The 18,954-nt window shown below is 37.4% G+C and overlaps 1 protein-coding gene across 6 annotated transcripts in view; it reads left to right on the top strand.

Annotated features, from left to right (window-relative positions):
- Positions 1-18,954, top strand: part of WDR47 (WD repeat domain 47) — a 72,336-nt gene that overhangs the window by 45,143 nt on the left and 8,239 nt on the right. For all 6 annotated transcript variants that reach the window (XM_025934913.2, XM_086717738.1, XM_086717739.1 and 3 more), the window contains 6 exons: positions 2,289-2,549; positions 5,019-5,094; positions 7,357-7,514; positions 10,494-10,663; positions 11,436-11,606; positions 12,291-12,422. In XM_025934913.2, coding sequence (XP_025790698.1) covers positions 2,289-2,549; positions 5,019-5,094; positions 7,357-7,514; positions 10,494-10,663; positions 11,436-11,606; positions 12,291-12,422 — 968 coding nt within the window. The remainder of the gene's footprint in view (positions 1-2,288; positions 2,550-5,018; positions 5,095-7,356; positions 7,515-10,493; positions 10,664-11,435; positions 11,607-12,290; positions 12,423-18,954) is intronic.

The raw sequence follows: 18,954 nt of genomic DNA, 5'->3' as shown, positions 1-18,954 counted from the left end.
CTAACCCTTTAATATTTTATTCAATCCTTTTTTTCATATATCTGAGGCTGTACCAGGACTTTATTTACTTTTTGAAAAATTTTTAAATGTTTATTTACTTTTGAGAGAGAGACAGAGCATAAGCAGGGGAGGGGCAGAAAGACAGGGAGACGCAGAATCCAAAGCAGGCTCCAGGCTTTGAGCTGTCAGCACAGAGCCCCAATGTGGGACTCAAGCTTATAAGCGGTAAGATCATGACCTGAGCTGAAGTCAGATGCTTAATCAACTGAGCCACTCAGGTGCCCCGCTGTACCAGAACTTTAAAATACCTAATACCATGGACAAATTGAATAGAGATAGAATCTATAAAATAAAATATCCTTTCCCTAAAATGTTAATGTTGTATTTCTTCAAGTCATTCTAGCAATAGAGCATAGTTTCCAGATTTAAATTTTGCATCTTTTTTCCAAGAGGCATAGACAGAGGGAAAGAAATGAGTCATGTTACATAATATATCTTATTGAAGAAAATAAACTAAAGCATGATAGAATTTTTATTAACCATACTGTGTCACTACTTTATACTTCTTGATATTTTGTTTCTTCTAATACTAATAATTGGCACTGCTGATTTGGCACTTAGAGGCATATTCTGCCACATCCCCATCCTCACCACTTTAGAGAGTCAAAATGATGTTAGCATTTTACTCTTTATACTTAGCACTTCCCAAATTTACTTGACCTCAGACTCATTTTTTATGAGGAGCATTTCACAGGATTAGTGTTTCATAGAACACAATTTGGAAAATGCTGCCTAGTTAAAAATTTTAACATAAAAAATAATGGCTGGCAGTTCCTTTAATAATATTGAGTTACTTTTTAAAAGTCTTTTCTGGGGCGCTTGGGTGGCTCAGTCGGTTAAACCTCCGACTTCAGCTCAGGTCACGATCTCACGGTCTGTGAGTTTGAGCCCCGCGTCGGGCTCTGGGCTGATGGCTCAGAGCCTGGAGCCTGCTTCCGATTCGGTGTCTCCCTCTCTCTCTGCCCCTCCCCTGTTCATGCTCTGTCTCTCTCTGTCTCAAAAATAAATAAACGTTAAAAAAAAAAATTAAAAAAAAAAAAAGTCTTTTCTAAGCCCTAAACATACACACACACACGCACGCATGTGCGCACGCCAGTGTTTAATGTAGGAAAACTTTCAAAATAGAATAAACCACAGCACCTCTTGGAATTCATACCCGTTGTGACTCCTCTCTCATATTGAATCTAAGCTGTAAAAAGTGATGCTGGGCCAGTTCTGGGTCTCAGTCTTAAGAGAGCTTGTCAGCTTCCTCTTTGTGCTCTTTGGAGCCCTGAGTCCAACAAAAGAAGTCAGTCTATCCTGATGTAGGGAGACTTGTGATGAGGGAAAGACCTTGAGGCTCACTTGCTTTGCTTTCTCTTTTATCCCTCTAGTACCTAGATCAGAGCCTGTCAGAGAGTCTGTGTAGATTGAATATGTGAATAATAGGATGCCACTTGACTGTTCCGTCATGGCCTACTCTAATCATACATTTCCTACTTGATGTGATATAACTACAGAGATGAAATGAAAATGATTTGTTTTGTTGATGAGAAATTTTGGTAGTGGTGATATTTTTGTTGACTATTTTGGGAAATTAATTTTTAAGTGGAAAATTAAACCAGTTATACTGGAGAAGAAACAGATTTTTTTTTCTTGCTGTTATGGTAAAAGGTGCTTTTAGGCCTATATCCTTCTACAGTGGCATACTTTAGGAAAATTTGGATCTTCTTTTGGTATTTTGGTTATGTCTTAAGCCAATTTTTTAGTACAAAAAAATTACCATTTATCTATTACCATTTATATATTTCATATATATATATTACATGTGCATGTATTTGCCTTCTCAAACTTCTAATAATCTATATGTTAAGAATGTGGGGCACCTGGGCGGCTCAGTTGGTTGAGTGTCTTGACTCTTGACAGTTCAGTTCAGGTCATGATCCTCAGGGTCGTGTGATCAAGCCCCATGTTGGGCTCTGTACTGAGCATGGAGCCTGTTTGAGATTCTCTGTCTCTTCCTATGCCCCTCTCCCCCACTCATGCTCTCTCTCTTTCTGAAAAAGAAAAAGAAAAAAAAGGAAAGAATGATTGTGGTTCCTGGCTGGCTCAGTCAGAAGAACATGTGACTCTTGATCTTGGGGTTTAAGTTTGAGCTCCACACTGGGTGTGGACTTTACTTAATTTAAAAAAAAAGGAATGTGATTAAGTTTTTTTTTTAAATATAATTGCACTGTTTTATTTTATAGGTCCATTCAGAAGCTTGGTGAATTAAATATTGGAATGGATAGCCTTGGTAATGAGGTATCAGTGCTCAACCAGCAATGTAATGGGAGCAAAAGCAATGGATCTAATAATTCTTCTGTAACTAGTTTTGCTACACCTCCCCAAGACTCTAGTCAGAGATTAACACATGATGCTTCAAATATTCATACAAGCACCCCTCGTAATCCTGGATCAACAAATCACATACCTTTTCTTGAGGAGTCACCTTCTAGTGGAAACCAAATGTAAGTACTTTATAAAACCTGGAAATATTAACTTCCTGCTAATGAATGGAAGCCTAAAAAGTTGAACTTCTCTTTGGAGCCTTACAAATAAAAGTTTTTGGAGCTCATGGGGCACCTGGTTGGCTCAGTCAGTTAAGTGTCCGACTCTTGGTTTCAGCTCAGGTCATGATCTCATGGTTGTCATCAACCATGTCGAACCCCTTGTTGGGCTTGACACTGATAGCATAGAACCTGCTTGGTAACCACCGCCCCCCCCCCCCCCCCCCCCCCCCCCGCTCTGGCTTCCTCTCTCTCTCTCAATAGACAAATTTTTAAAAAATTTTTAGAGCTCATTACCTACCGAATCTTTTTCTAATCCGTCTTTATGTTTTTCTACTAACTTCTAAATTTCTTAGTCTTTTTTCTCCTGTTTTTATTTTTGCTTTCTCATCACTACCAAGAAAATTCTATCTTTTAATACATTATTTTACTCAAAGATCTTACAGTTTTATCTTCTCCCTGGTTTTCTTTTTTCTTGCCATTGGTACCTTTCAACAAATAATATTTAATTAACAGATGTTGAGAGCACAAGATGTTTTATAACATGTTGGGATGATTGCAGCAAGACACTCTTGGCTGTTCTGGCAGTTACAGCAATTGAAGGCATTTTGCATATTTATGTTTTCACTAATCAGGGAAGAGTTTTATCTTGCTGTCATTAGTAAACAAGTGTTAATTTATGCAATGGGAATAGTTAAGGAGCATTTCCTTCATCTATTCTTTTTTTTTTTAATCCCTCCTTAATCCCCTTCACCTATTTATTTCACCAGTGCCCCTACCCACCTCCCCTCTGGTAATCATCACTTTGTTCTTTATACTTAAGATTCTGTTTCTTGGTTTGTCTTTTTTTTCTTTTGCCCCCCCCCCCCCCCCCCCCCACTTTTTGCTCATTTGTTTTGTTCTTAAATTCCCCATAGGAGTTTTTTCATCTATTCTCAACATTAAACACCTTTGAGAGTGGTTCATTTAAAAATGGATAACTTGCATTTGGCCTTTGGATGCTTATAGGAATTAGATTAGCTTTATAAATTTTGTATCAAGAGTTCTAGTTTTGTTATTATTTATTATTTATTAAATAAATATATATTTATTATTTAGTATTTATTATTTATATATTATTTATTATATAAATATAGACTGTATAGTCTATATTCATTATTAAATATAAATATTTAAATTTATTATCTATTTTATTATTTATTAAAAATAAAAATTATTTATTTTTCTATTTTTATTATTTTATTTTGAAAAATTCTAGTTTTATATATAAAAGCGTAAGTTCATCTAATATTTGCTTCCTTATTAGTTTCAACAACTCTATTTTTGCACTCCCAACACTAGAACTCAAAGTTTAAAATTGTTTTTTTTTTTTTTTTTTTTTTAATTAAAGTAACCTACATACATGATTTAAAAAGACAAATAGCACGTGAAGGTAATCTTACCCATCTTTATCTATGATTTCAATTTCTGGTAGGCTGCCGTTTTCAACCCAGTTAGCTGGGTTTTTTTGCTATATATTTCCACATTTCTAAATAACATAGTTCTGTTACTATTTTTATTATCCATTGACTTCCTGCTAATTAGATTTAGCTACCATACTCCTCACCCACAATACATTTACTTTGTCTACTCTTTCTTTCCAATATGTATCAATTTTTGTTTAAATCAGTATTCAATGTTGATGGTCACGTAATGTGATACCTGACTTGTGTGATATAATAAATATGATTATGTTTTCTTTACATATAACTTCTTATTTTTCATGGAGACAGTAATTGCCTCATTTTTGGTGTGCCTTTGTGGGGCTAGAACTCATGAACCACAAGATCATGACCTGAGCTGAAGCTGATGCTTAACCAACTGAGCCACCCAGGCGCCCCTAGTCTCTGACTTTTATATAGTAGACTTTCTTAAACTATCTGGAAACCTTTGACTGTCTATAAAGAGTGCAGCATTAATGGAGAAAAAAAAAAGCCAATTGGAAGGTTATGGACGTAGATGGAACATGGCAAAAAGTAATTAAGGAGAAACATTGTTTTATTGTAGGACTTGAAACTGTCAGTTTCTGTAGTCTTTTCTCTTGGGCCAGAGAAAATGTTCCTAAAGAACAATCTAAGTTCCTGTCTGGGGTAGCATTTAAGCATAGCATCCAGGATTCTAAAACTTAGCAGGAGAAAACTACTTGACATCTCACTATAAAATTTATGGATTTTGACTCAATCTCCTTTCCAGAATGACTTCTCACTTCTACTTAAAATGGTGTTTGGTGTCATTGAGTCCAGAATCTCTTAATAAATGGCTTCAGAGCGTAACTTTGACTGGGGTCAGTGCAGGTCGTTTGCCAAAAAAAATTTGGAAATTGAAAGGATAAATTAATTCAGTTTGTTTTGATATTCAGAGTAAACTTTATTTGAATTTCTATTCATACAGCTCATCAGAACATTCGGTCATTAAACCACCTCTTGGAGATTCTTCAGGGAATCTATCAAGGTCAAGAGGGGAAGAGGTAATACTTTGGGGAAGGAGGTTTCATCATTATTTTTATATATACTTGCAAATTTTGCTAAGGAATTCTCAATTCATAGAAGTGTTTTTAGAAATAATCATTATTATTAATGCTGTTATTTGTCTCAAGGTAATTGAACATTCACTGGGCTAAGTGAAGAGGTTGCCTCAGAAAATACTTGCAAGTATTCATTTTAATGGTCCAGTAGCAATCTGGGCTCCTGAGTTGGGCCTGTGCACTATTCTCTGAACCTTGTGGTTAATTTCTTTAGATATTATTGGTTTTTCCTTTGGGCTTATCTTCAATGCAGCTATTTTTTTTTGCTTTGGAATCAGATATCCTTACCTAATTACTATATAACTTCATTCTATCTTATTTCTTAGTTCAAATTTTAACCCCATAAACACAGCCATTATTCCAGATGCTTATGGGCCAGATAACATAAATGAATAAAGTTGGCTATGGTTGTGATAAGCAGCACATAAGAATATTTTTCGCTTGCACAAAGAAATCTGCTTATCTAGTATTTCTAGTTCTTTTCATTTTCAAGAAATTGTAGGAATGTAGATTTTTATTTGAAATATATTTTAAAAATAGCAACAAGTTTTTTACAAATTTAAACACTGCAGATGAGCACATAGAGTTAATTGGTGGCTCTGCTACATCTATTCTAAAGCAACCCTTTGTAATTATTATTCGTGTGCTATAGGCCATTTAATCAGTTAGTCATTCTTCTCCCTTTTTCTCTTATCTACCAATGCTATTTGTTCGACGGTCACATTTCCTATATGTGGATCAATGGGAAATATAGCATTTCTAGTCAAATAAATTCACATGAGTAATTTAAAAAAATTTTTAAAAATGTGTATTCACTTTTGGGGCACCTGGGTAGCTCAGTTGGTTAAGGGGCCGACTTCGGCTCAGGTCATGATCTCGCGGTTCACGGTTTGCGGGTTCGAGCCCTGTGTTGGGCTCTGTGCTGACAGCTCCGAGCCTGGAGCCTACTCTGGATTCTGTGTCTCCCTCTCTCTGCACCTCTCCCACTTGCACTCTGTCTCTCTCTGTCTCTCAAAAATAAATGTCAAAAAAAAAAAACAACTTTAAATGTTTATTCACTTTTGAGAGAGAGAGGGAGGTAGAGAGAGAGAGAGAAAGAGAGAATATGAGCAGGGGAGGGGCAGAGAGAGAGGGAGACACAGAATCTGAAGCATGTTCTAGGCTCTGAGCTGTAAGCATATCTGAGTTAAAGTAAGATGCTTACGCGACTGAGCCACCCAGGCGCCCCTCAAATGAATAATTTAAGAAATGAATTCAGTTACATAAGGCAGACATAGTATGATCTATCAAGTTTTTCCCCTATTCCCCCATGAGGATGTATTACATGAAGACATAAAAGTTTGTGTAGGAAGAGGCACGATCTCTTCACTGACTGTGGGTCCTAGAGCTGTCAGGTTACAACCAGAGCGGAAGACATTTGCCTTTGTATGTGTACTTGACATCTGTACTTCCCAAAGACAGGATTTGGTGAGGTGTGTTGACCACACCTAGTCTAGAGGTCCCTGTTCCAGGTCCAGTCCATTGTAGTCAGGGTAGCAGGGTAGTTTCAAACTATACTAATAGCAGGAGTCACGAAAGCTTTTATATAGCCACCCAGGCTTCAACTTACCTTCCTCAATAGAGGACAGAGTTTGACAGTTTAAAATAAAAATGAGGTTCAAATTAAATGTTCTGATTAAAATCCTTTTCACAATTTTAAAAGAGTATTTTATAATTTCAATTTGAAATATTAAAGTATTCATTGCTAGAGATAGTGAAACTATCCCCCAACCCCCAAGTGGATTGAATAATAGTCTTTTATACTTCCTACTTTTAGAAGCACAAATGATATTCTGTTAACTTTGTGAGAATTATATATGTGGGCTATGTTTTTTCTTGATAGTTAAAGGTAACTATATGGCAGGTAACTAACTGCATAGTCTTATATTTTGTCATAGTAAGCAAAGAAAAACTTGAATGTCTATGTGCTCTCTGAATTTAGCAATGGGCAACAAAAAATAGGAAAATTTGGCTTAATTTGAATTTGCCATTTAAAAGAATATGTGATTGTAGGTAGTGATTTATGTGTGATTTATTTATATGTGATTTATTTATCACATAAAGTGATAAATAATGCAGTTCAGATGAATTTAAAATGGACTAAAGAGGAATTCTTTTAAATTCGCTTTTTTCATAGAATGACTTTCATATTTATTCTTTCCATAGGATGACAAATCAAAAAAACAATTTGTTTGTATTAACACCCTAGAAGACACACAAGCTGTTAGAGCAGTGGCTTTTCATCCAGGTGGTGGTTTATATGCTGTAGGTTCAAATTCAAAAACTCTGAGAGTATGTGCCTATCCAGAAGTAATCGATCCAAGGTAAGTAAGGATAGATGGTTTGTACTGTCAATCCTTAGTTTTTAATTTAGCTATATTAGTTCTTTTTTCAGAATTGCCATTCACTAGTGTTTAATTTTTATTTCTCTTTATTAAACATTAAAATTTTTATTTTCAATGCTTAGGAAATACACATCAGAATTGTCAATTAATTTTATAAGTTTTTGTCATAAAATGTTTTTATTGGGCCATGAATTCAATGTGCAACTGAAAAGAAAATCTTTTGATCTGATCTATTTTCTAGATCAATATTAAGTACCTTCTAGGTATTGGCAATTTATCAGTCTTCTTTTCTGTTTTTAATTACGAAACTTTTCAAGCACACACAAAATTAGATGTCAGTACAGTGCAGTGCAGTAATTGTTGAGATTTTTGTCATATTTGCTTTATCCTTTTTGTTAAAATAGTTTAAGGTAAATCCTGGATGTGTCATTTCACCCTTTAGGATGAATCTCCAGTTCTTACAGACTTGATGTTATCATCATACCTAATGAAATTTTTTTTTTTTTTAACATTTATTTATTTCTGAGACAGAGAGAGAGACAGAGCATGAACAGGGGAGGGGCAGAGAGAGAGGGAGACACAGAATCGGAAGCAGGCTCCAGGCTCTGAGCCATCAGCCCAGAGCCCGACGCGGGGCTCGAACTCACGGAGCGCGAGATCGTGACCTGGCTGAAGTCGGACGCTTAACCGACTGCGCCACCCAGGCGCCCCTCATACCTAATGAAATTTTTAGTATCCTAGTGTTAGTCTGTGTTTTATTTTTTTTTTAATTTATTTTATTTTTTATTTTTTAAAATTTACATCCAAATTAGTTAGCATATAGTGCAACAATGATTTCAGGAGTAGAGTCCTTAGTGCCCCTTACCTATTTAGCCCATCCCCCTTCCCACAACCCCTCCAGTAACCCTCGGTTTGTTCTCCATATTTATGAGTCTCTTCTGTTTTGTCCCCCTCCCTGTTTTTATATTATTTTTGTTTCTCTTCCCTTATGTTCATCTATTTTGTCTCATATGAGTGAAGTCATATGATTTTTGTTTTTCTTTGACTATTAGTCTGTGTTTTAAAATGCAGGTAAGGGGGGGCGCCTGGGTGGCGCAGTCGGTTAAGCGTCCGACTTCAGCCAGGTCACGATCTCGCGCTCCGTGAGTTCGAGCCCCGCGTCGGGCTCTGGGCTGATGGCTCAGAGCCTGGAGCCTGTTTCCGATTCTGTGTCTCCCTCTCTCTCTGCCCCTCCCCCGTTCATGCTCTGTCTCTCTCTGTCCCAAAAATAAATAAACGTTCAAAAAAAGAAAATTTTTAAAAAAATGCAGGTAAGGGGCGCCTGGGTGGCGCAGTCGGTTAAGCGTCCGACTTCAGCCAGGTCACGATCTCGCGCTCCGTGAGTTCGAGCCCCGCGTCAGGCTCTGGGCTGATGGCTCAGAGCCTGGAGCCTGTTTCCGATTCTATGTTTCCCTCTCTCTCTGCCCCTCCCCTGTTCATGCTCTGTCTCTCTCTGTCTCAAAAATAAATAAAACGTTGAAAAAAAAAATTTAAAATGCAGGTAAGATCTATTACTCCACTAAACCAATGTTTGACTCCCATTAAAGGCCAAACTTATGAGCATGACATTCAGGACCTTCCATAACTGTGCCTGCAACTCCTCACCTACCATGTCCATCCCACTCAGTCTGCAGCTGGGCACTTGCCATACTATATTTTATCTTCACTGGAGTGATTCTGCTGTCATCTTTTTCTGTAAAAATTCTCCCTGTCCTTTAAGGCCTTGTACTTTTGTACTGGACCAGAACACTTACACTTGCCTTACTGTTTGTGGGTAGTCATGACAACATCGACCCTTGCAAGATTTTTTTTTTTTTTTTGAGAGAAAGCAGGAGAGAGAGTGTACATGCTCATGGGCTCATGGGGGAGGAGCAGAGGGAGAGGGAGAAAGAGAATCTCATGTAGGCTCCATGCCCAGAGCAGAGCAAGATTATGACCTGAGCCAAAATCAAGAGTCAGATGCTTAACCAACTGAGCCACCCAGGCACCCCAACCTTTGTAAGATTTTAAACTCTAGAAAGAACTCTCGCCTCCTTTCTTTTTGATTCATCCCTTGCATTCCCTCAGCCCCAGCCAATTGCTCATATTATATGTTTAATATAATATTAATATATGTTTTTTGAATTTGGAAGATTTAGTAGCTCTTTTTTTTCATTCCTCTGTGTTTCTGAGTTAAAATCTATGAAAAATATGTGAAATGGAGATTTTTTTAAATGTTTATTTTTGTGAGAGAGAGAGCGACAGGGCGTGAGTAGGGGAGGGGCATAGAGAAAGGGAGACAGAATACAAAGCAGGCTCCAGGCTCTAGGCTGTGAGCTGTCAGCACAGAGCTAGACGTGGGGCTCAAACTCGAACTGTGAGGTCATGACGTGAGTTGAAGTCGGACACTTAACTGAGCCACCCAGATGCCCCAAGTGAAATGAAGAATTTTGAAAAAATAATCTTGTTCCTTATGTGGTCTGAAATAGAGTTAGGTTAGTCTAATAATAGTTTATAATTTTACTTTTCAATTTTAAACATACTTTAAATTCAGAGTGCCTGGGTGGCTCAGTCGGTTGAGTGTCTGACTTCAGCTTAGGTCATGATCTCGCGGTTTGAGTTCGAGCCCCGCATCGGGCTCTGTGCTGACAGCTCAGAGCCTGGAGCCTGCTTCGGATTCTGTGTCTCCCTCTTTCTCTGTCCCTCTCATGTTCATGTTCTGTCTCTCTCTGCCTCTCAATAATAAATAAAACGTTAAAAAAAATAAATAAATAAATACACTTTAAATTCATTTCTTTTGCTTTGAGATTTTGAAGATTGTTATTGACATGTTGTCTGATACACTTTTTTGCTCCCTCCCTCAAGACAATCATAACGTAGAATTTCATTAACTTTGGCAAGCAAAAAATTGAAATGTCTTTCTGTAATGTTTCTGTTTAGTGCACATGACATCCCTAAGCAGCCAGTGGTACGTTTTAAAAGGAATAAACATCATAAAGGATCCATTTACTGTGTGGCCTGGAGTCCTTGTGGACAGTTATTAGCAACAGGATCAAATGACAAATATGTTAAAGTGCTGCCCTTCAATGCAGAGACTTGTAATGCAACAGGTAGGTCCCAAGTATGTAAGCAGTAGTGTTCTTAATGTTTCTTAATGTATTCTTAATGTTTTCCTTATGTTCTTTGATATATCTCTGTTTTATTTTCAATAAAATCTAAGAATATAGCCTTTAGAGTTTTCTTGTAATTGCTTAGTTGCATTCATAAGGCATTATTCTTTTTTAGTAAGTTCTTAATCAGTGTTGTCTAATTCTTAGAAAATTATTGTTATTCAGAAAGATAACTTTTGGGGTGCCTGGGTGGCTTAGTCGGTTAAGCTTCCAATTCTTGATTTTGACTTGTGTCATGATCTCATGGTTTGTGAGTTTGAGCCTCACATCAGGGTCTGTGCTGACAGTGAGGAAACTGGGATTCTCTGTCTCCCTCTTTCCCTGCCCCTCCCCCACAGACGCACGCTCACTTTCTCTCAAAAATAGACATTTAAAAAAAAAAAGGAAAGATAACTTTTAAATAACTACCAGCAGTGCATTAATGAATATGTTCCAGAGAGTACCTGTCTTCTCTTTCTTTTTCTTTGGCATAAAAGAGAGGATAAGTCTCTAGCTGTTTTAAGGATGATGATAACTGAATCAGTACTTTGATTTCTTGAAGTTTTTTGCTCTTTAAGTAAAATGAAATTGATAATAGTATTATCCCTACATGAAAATATAAGCCACTCCTCTCTACCATTATTCTTGCTTAGTTTTGAGACAGTTTAGCAATACCAAATTATCACAGTAAGTTGAGCAGCATCTTTTTTTTTAATTCTTATTGTTGTTTCAGGACCGGATCTGGAATTTAGTATGCATGATGGGACAATTAGAGACTTGGCATTTATGGAAGGCCCAGAAAGTGGTGGAGCTATTTTAATAAGTGCTGGAGCAGGGGATTGTAACATTTATACAACTGATTGTCAAAGAGGACAGGGCCTGCATGCTCTGAGTGGACATACCGGTATGTGATAGTTTCAGATGCTACTTTTCTTTTTGTTCAACCTGTGCTTTTTCCCTCTCTGCATTTTCATTAATGGGGTATATTTTATCAAAAGTGACTTCTTCAAGACAGGAAATTTTTATTTTAAAAGTTTTAATTGGGGACTTTAGATAACAACACAGTAACAATAGGTAACATTTCCCTGTGAGCTAAATCCCTTGCTTATACACATAATTTAATCCTTACAATAATCTTATATGGCAGGAAGTTGTATCTTCATCTTATATATGAAATAAACAAAATTTGAAAAGGCAAAATGACTTGACCAATATCTTACAGCTGAATATGGTAGAATTGAGATAAGACCTCAGGTCTGCCTCTTGCAAAGCCAGTGTTCTAACACCATGATCCTGTGCTTTGCCATAATTTGCCATAATTTCAAATGATAATATTTTTTTCAGTACTAATTATGGTATCCTGAAATGGTCAGTAACAAGATTGTTTAGTATGATTTTGATGTTGTGCAGTTTACTGAATTTTAGTGTTTTGAACATTGCCAGTATATTTGATATATATGGAAAGTCTCTACTACCCAGTGTATTTGATTAACCAGACCATCACATGTCTAATAATGAGTACCTAGCTTTGAATGTGTTTAAGAAAAGTACTGTTCACCATAATAACTGAGTATATGATCTTTTATAGGGCATATTTTAGCACTTTATACCTGGAGTGGCTGGATGATTGCATCTGGTTCCCAAGATAAGACTGTTAGGTTTTGGGATCTTCGAGTACCAAGCTGCGTTCGTGTTGTTGGCACAACATTCCATGGAACTGGTAGGTTTTTCAGGAATTTAAATGAATTTATATGACAAAGAAACTTTGTAAAATGCGCTTGTCTAGTTCCTCTCCCCTGCAACACATCTGTTAAAAAAAAATAGGAATAAATAGTAAAACAAATGATATTTTACAGATTACCTTAAATTTTCTCAAAATACTTTCATCTTACTTTCTTTGTAAAAATAACATTCAGCTTAGGAAACTGAGGCCCAGAGACATTAAGTGTCATGTGCCAATTATTCTGTCAGCAGGGCTCTTTTAGAACTCAGACCTTTTTTTTTTTTTTTTTTTAACGTTTATTTGTTTTTGAGACAGAGAGATAGAGCATGAACAGGGGAGGGGCAGAGAGAGAGAGGGAGACACAGAATCTGAAACAGGCTCCAGGCTCTGAGCTGTCAGCACAGAGCCTGACGCGGGGCTTGAACTCACGGACCGTGAGATCATGACCTGAGCCGAAGTCAGACGCTTAACCGACCGAGCCACCCAGGCGCCCCAGAACTCAGACCTTTAAAAAACATGTTTTAAAATACGGCAGAAATTGAAATTGAACAAGATCATTTTCTTCTCACTCCCATTCCTTGGTATCTTTCCCTAAGGAACCAATTTCTTATTTATTCTTCTATAAATATTCTTTAAGTGTATAACCAAGAAATTTGTATATATCATAACCTCCTGTCTTCTTTAAACATATGTCTAAAGAATGCACACAGAAATGGTAGCATATAATACATGACTTACTTTTTGAACTTAACAGTATACCTTGGATCGTTCCATGTAAACCGAGGGTATTGCTCTTTGTGTTATGTCACCTTTTTTTTTTTTTTTTTTTAACATTTATTTATTTTTGGGACAGAGAGAGACAGAGCATGAACGGGGGAGGGGCAGAGAGAGAGGGAGACACAGAATCGGAAGCAGGCTCCAGGCTCTGAGCCATCAGCCCAGAGCCTGACGCGGGGCTCGAACTCACGGACCGCGAGATCGTGACCTGGTTGAAGTCGGACGCTTAACCGACTGCGCCACCCAGGCGCCCCCTGTCACCTTTTTAATTTTTTTTAATGTTTATTTATTTTTGAGAGAGAGAGAGAAAGAGACAGGGTGTGAGCTGGGGAGGGGCAGAGGGAGAGGGAGACACAGAATCCAAAGCAGGCTCCAGACTCTGAGCTGTCAGCACAGAGCCTGACACAGGGCTTGAACCCATGAATGGTGACATCCTGATCTGGGCCGAGGTTGGATGCTTAACCAACTGAGCCACCCAGGCACCCCATGTTATATCACCTTTTAAGAGAAGCACAATATCCTGCAATTGTTTTTATTTTAGAGTCCCTTTTCTGCTTTGTAGTTTTTATGGCACTGTTCAAAATGAAAAGGACTACTTTTCATTCTTAATTTTTGGTGGTGTTTTTGTTTTGTTATTTTAGTGCTTTATCAATTCTCTTGGCTTTCGTGGAACTTTTTTTTCCCCAGGAATATTTTACTTACTGTTTTAATAAACCTTCATTTATGACTAGAGGTGGCATAAAATTACCAACCAGCTATCAATAAACAGCTCACTAGGGACTGGCATTGACGCAGCGAATATTGCTAGGTGTTTCACTTGAGGTTCACTCAGTGCTTTAGGTTTTTGGTTTTTGTTTTTTTAAGGTTTTATTTTAATTCCAGGTAGTTAACATGCAGTGTTACATTAGTTTCAGGTGTATATTATGGTGATTCAACTATACTGTACATCACCTGGTACTCATCAAAAAGGCATTCCTTAATATCTCCATCATCTATTTAACCCATCCTCCCAACCACCTCCCCTCTGGTAACCATCAGTTCTCCATAGTTAAGAGTGTGTTTCTTAGTTTGTCTCTTTTTGTCCCCCTATGTTCATCCGTTTTGTTTCTTAAATTCCACATATCAGTGAAATCTTACGGTGTCTTTCTCTGACTGACTTATTTCACTTAGCATTATAGCCTCTAGCTCCATCCATGTTATTGCAGATGTCAAATTTTCATTTTTTTTAATGTTTATTTTTGAGAGAGAGACAGAAAGACAGAACTTGAGCAGGGGAGGGACAGAGAGAGAGGGAGAAAGAATCTGAAGCAGGCTCCAGGCTCTGAGCTGTCAGCACAGAACCCGACGCAGGGCTCAAACCTACAAACTGCGATATCATGACCTGAGCTGAAGTTGGGTGCTTAACCGACTGAGCCGCCTTGGTGCCCCAAAATTTCATTGTTTTTTTTTGGCTGAGTATTATTTCATTGTGTATATATATACTGCATCTTCTTTATCCATTCATCAGTTGATGGACACTAGGGCTACTTCCATAATTTGGTTATTGTAAATAATGCTGCTGTAAACATAGGGGTGCATGTGTCCCTTTGTATTAGTATTTTTGTATTCTTTGAGTAAATACCCAGTAGTGCGATTGCTGGATCATAGGGTAGTTTTATGTCTAACTTTTTGAGGAACCTCCATACTGTTTTCCAGAGTGGCTATACCAGTTTGCATTCCCACTAACAGTACACAAGACTTCCTTTCTTCTTCACATCCTTACCAACACCTGTTGCTTCTTGTGTTTTTTTATTTTAGCCATTCTGACAGGTGTGAGTTGATATCTCATTGTAGTTTTGATTTATATTTTCCTGATGGTAAGTGATGATGAACACCTTTTTGTGTGTTTGTTGCCATCTGTAGGACTTATTTGGAGAAATGTGTATTCATATTTCTGCCCATTTTTAATTGGATTGTTTTTTTGGTATTGTGTGGTGTAAGTTCTTTATATATTGTGGTTACTAACCCTTTATCAGATATGTCATTTGCAGATATCTTCCTCCATTCTGTAGGTTGCCTTTTACTTTTGATGATTATGTCCTTCAGTATGCAGATGCTTTTTATTTTTGATGAAGTCCCAATAGTTTATTTTTGCTTTTGTTTCTTTTACCTTACTTAGTAGACATGTCTAGAAAAAAGTTGCTTTGGTCAGTGTCAAAGAAGTTATTGCCTGTGTTCTCTTCTAGGATTTTTTAAAAAAATGTTTGTTTATTTTTGAGAGACAGCATGAACAGGGGAGGGGCAGAGAGAGTGGAAGACAGATGATTTGAAGCAAGCTCTGTGCTGAGAGTGGAGGGAGAGCCAGATGTGGGGCTCGAACTCATGAACTGTGAGATCATGACCTGAGCCGAAGTTGGACACTTAATCGACTGAGCCACCCAGGCGGCCCTCTCTTCTATGATTTTTATGGTTTCAGGTCTCACATTTCAGGCTTTAATGCATTTTGAATTGCTTTTTGTATATGGTGTAAGAAACTGGTCCAGATTCTTTCTTTTGTGTTTTGCTATTTAGTTTTCCCAACACCATTTGTTGAAAAGACTGTCTTTTTCCCATTGGATATTCTTTCCTGCTTTGTTGAAGATTAATTGACCATATAGTTGTGAATTCATTTCTGGGTTTTCTGTTCTGTTCTGTAGATTTTTGTGCCAGTACTGTAGTTTTGATTACCAATGCTTGGTAATAAAACCTGAAATCTGGAATTGTGTTGCCTCCAGTTTTGCTTTTCTTTTCCAAGATTGCTTTGGCTATTCAGGGTCTTTTGTGGTTCCATACAAATTTTGGAATTGTTTATTTTAGTTCTGTGAAAAATGCTGTTGGTATTTTGATAGGGATTGCATTAAATGTGTATATTGCTTTGAGTAGTATAGACATTTTTACCAATATTTATTCTTCCAGTCCATGAGCATGGAATATCTTTCCATTTCTTTGTGTCATCTTCAATTTCTTTCATCAGTGTTCCACAGTTTTCAGAGTACAGGTCTTTTACCTCTTTGTTAGGTTTATTCCTAGGTATCTTATTATTTTGGGTGCATTTGTTAAGATTGTTTTTTTTAAACTTCTCTTTCTGTTGCTTTATTATTTGTGTACAGAAATGCAACAGATTTCTGTACATTGATTTTTGTATCCTGTGAGTTTACTAAATTTGTTTGTTAGGTTCTAGCAGGATTTTGGTGGAGTCTTTCAGATTTTTTTATATATAGTATCATGTTATCTGCAAGTAGTGAAAGTTTTACTTCTTCTTTACCAGTTTGGATGCCTTTTATTTCTCTTTTGCTGTTTGATTGCTGTGGGTCGGACTTCCAGCATTATGTTGAATAAAAATGGTAAGAGTAGACACCCTTGTCTTGTTCCTGACCATAGGGTAAAAGATCTCAGTTTTTTCCCATTAAGGATGATGCTATCTATAGATTTAAAAAAAAAAATTTTTTTTAGCGTTTATTCATTTTTGAGAGACAGAGACAACATGAGCAGGGGAGGGGCAGGAAGAGAGGGAGACACAGAATCCAAAGCAGGCTCCAGGCTCTGAGCTGTCAGCACAGAGCCCAATGCGGGGCTCGAACCCACAAACCATGAGATCATGACCTGAACTGAAATTGGACACTTAGCCAACTGAGCCACCCAGGTGCCCCAATTACTAATTTAGTATCTTTGCTGGTTATCAGTCTGTTTAAATTTTCTATTTCTTCCTATTTCAGTTTTGACAATTTATATGTTTCTAGGAATTTATCCACTTCTTCCAGGTTGCCAATTTTTTGGTATATAATTTTTCATAATATTCTCTTATAATTACTTGTATTTCTGTGGTGTTGGTTATTATGTCTCCTCTCTCATTTGTGATTTTATTTATTTAGGTCCTTTGTCTTTTTTTTCTTCATAATTCTGGCTAGACGTTTATCAATTTTATTGATTTTTTTTCCCCCAAAGAACCAGTTCCTAGTTTCATTGATTTGTTCTATTGTTTTTTTAGTTTTTACATGGACCTTTTTCTATACTTTGATTCCAACCAGATATGATTTGTTCTAGCAAGCTTGATTCTGGAATACATACACATGTGTATTTTTATATATGAATATGTGATCATTGATTTGTTAAACTTTAGTTTGCACTGTCACCAAAGTTAATGTGTAACATGGTTTAAAGAACCAAACAGTTCAATAAGGTTTGAATAAGAAAAATATCAGTACCCTGAGAATTGTCCCCTGTCCTTCAGCCATTGCCTCGTTTCCCATTTCTCCAAGGAAACCTTTTCTTTCATGTTTATTTATTTTTGAAAGATAGAGAGTGCGCACGTGTGCATGTGTCACATGCACAAGTGGGGGAGAGGCAGAGGGAGAGAGAATCCCATGCAGTCTCTGCACTGTCAACGCAGAGCCCGACACAGGGCTCCATCTCATGAACCTCATGAGATCATGACCTGAGCCAAAATCAAAAGTCGGATGCTTATCTGAGTGAGCCACCTAGGATTCCCTCCAAGGCAACCATTTTAAACTTTTGTAGTAGTTGTATTTTCATAGTTTCCATATTTCTAAATAACATACGCATAATCATAGATTTGTAGGATTGTTTATTCCCTTAACACCATAAAAGATGAAGGTTTAACTTTTCTTTTTTTTAAATTTTTTTTTTCAACGTTTTTTATTTATTTTTGGGACAGAGAGAGACAGAGCATGAACGGGGGAGGGGCAGAGAGAGAGGGAGACACAGAATCGGAAACAGGCTCCAGGCTCCGAGCCATCAGCCCAGGGCCTGACGTGGGGCTCGAACTCACGGACCGCGAGATCGTGACCTGGCTGAAGTCGGACGCTTAACCGACTGCGCCACCCAGGCGCCCCAAACTTTTCATGTCCCTTTCTGATTCCTGTTGTTCCTCATCCACTCACATACTTTCTGTCTCCTATCTTTTCAATATAGCTGTACCATTTTTGGTTAGATCAGTATTCATTCTTTACATTGTTTTAACCACTCTGAGCACTTACTGTGCTATCCATATCTTTTTTTTTCCTTTTCTTTCATATCTTTTGTTTTTCTTGGTGTTAATAATTGTATTTTTTGGTTTTCTTTGCTTAGTTTCTATACATTTATCTCACTGACTTATCTCCAAATTTCCCCTAGTTGTCTAAATTATTTCACCCCCTTTTCTCTCCTTTTCAGAGACTTCAACATTTTGGTCATCTCCTCTCTCTTGCAACATTATCTCCTCTACTGGATCTGCCCTTCTTTCTTGTCTACCATAGACCTACAAAAATGTTATAGAATTGGCAATGCCCCAAAGTTCCTCTGTTGACCTCCTTATCCCCCTCCCAATTTTTTGCTCTTTCTACCCAGATGTCTCAGAAGTCTTGCTTACATATATTGTTTCCATTACCTCACCCTTAGTCTTCCACCTATTCCAGTCTGTCTCTTGCTTCCTCCACTCCAGCAAGAGCTACATTTTTCAAGGTCACCAACAATTTCATTTTGTCAAGTCACCTTTTTTTTTTTAAGTTTATTTTTGAGAGAGAGAAAGAGAGAGAGAATGAACCAGCGGGGGAGCAGTAGAGAGAGAGGGAGACAAAGGATCCAAAGCAGGCTCTGTGCTGAGAGCAGAGAGCCCAGTATGGAGCTCGAACTCAAGAGCCATGAGATCGTGACCTGAGCCACAGTCTGACGCTTAACCGACTGACCCACCCAGATACCCCTGTCGCATCACCTTTAAATCCTTATTTTACTTCAG

This window comes from Puma concolor, chromosome C1, assembly GCF_028749965.1.
Source record: "Puma concolor isolate L17-30 chromosome C1, mPumCon1.1.hap2, whole genome shotgun sequence".
Taxonomy (NCBI): domain Eukaryota; kingdom Metazoa; phylum Chordata; class Mammalia; order Carnivora; family Felidae; genus Puma; species Puma concolor.
Note: the sequence above shows the minus strand (reverse complement) of the source record. Positions and strands in the feature narration are given on the sequence as shown.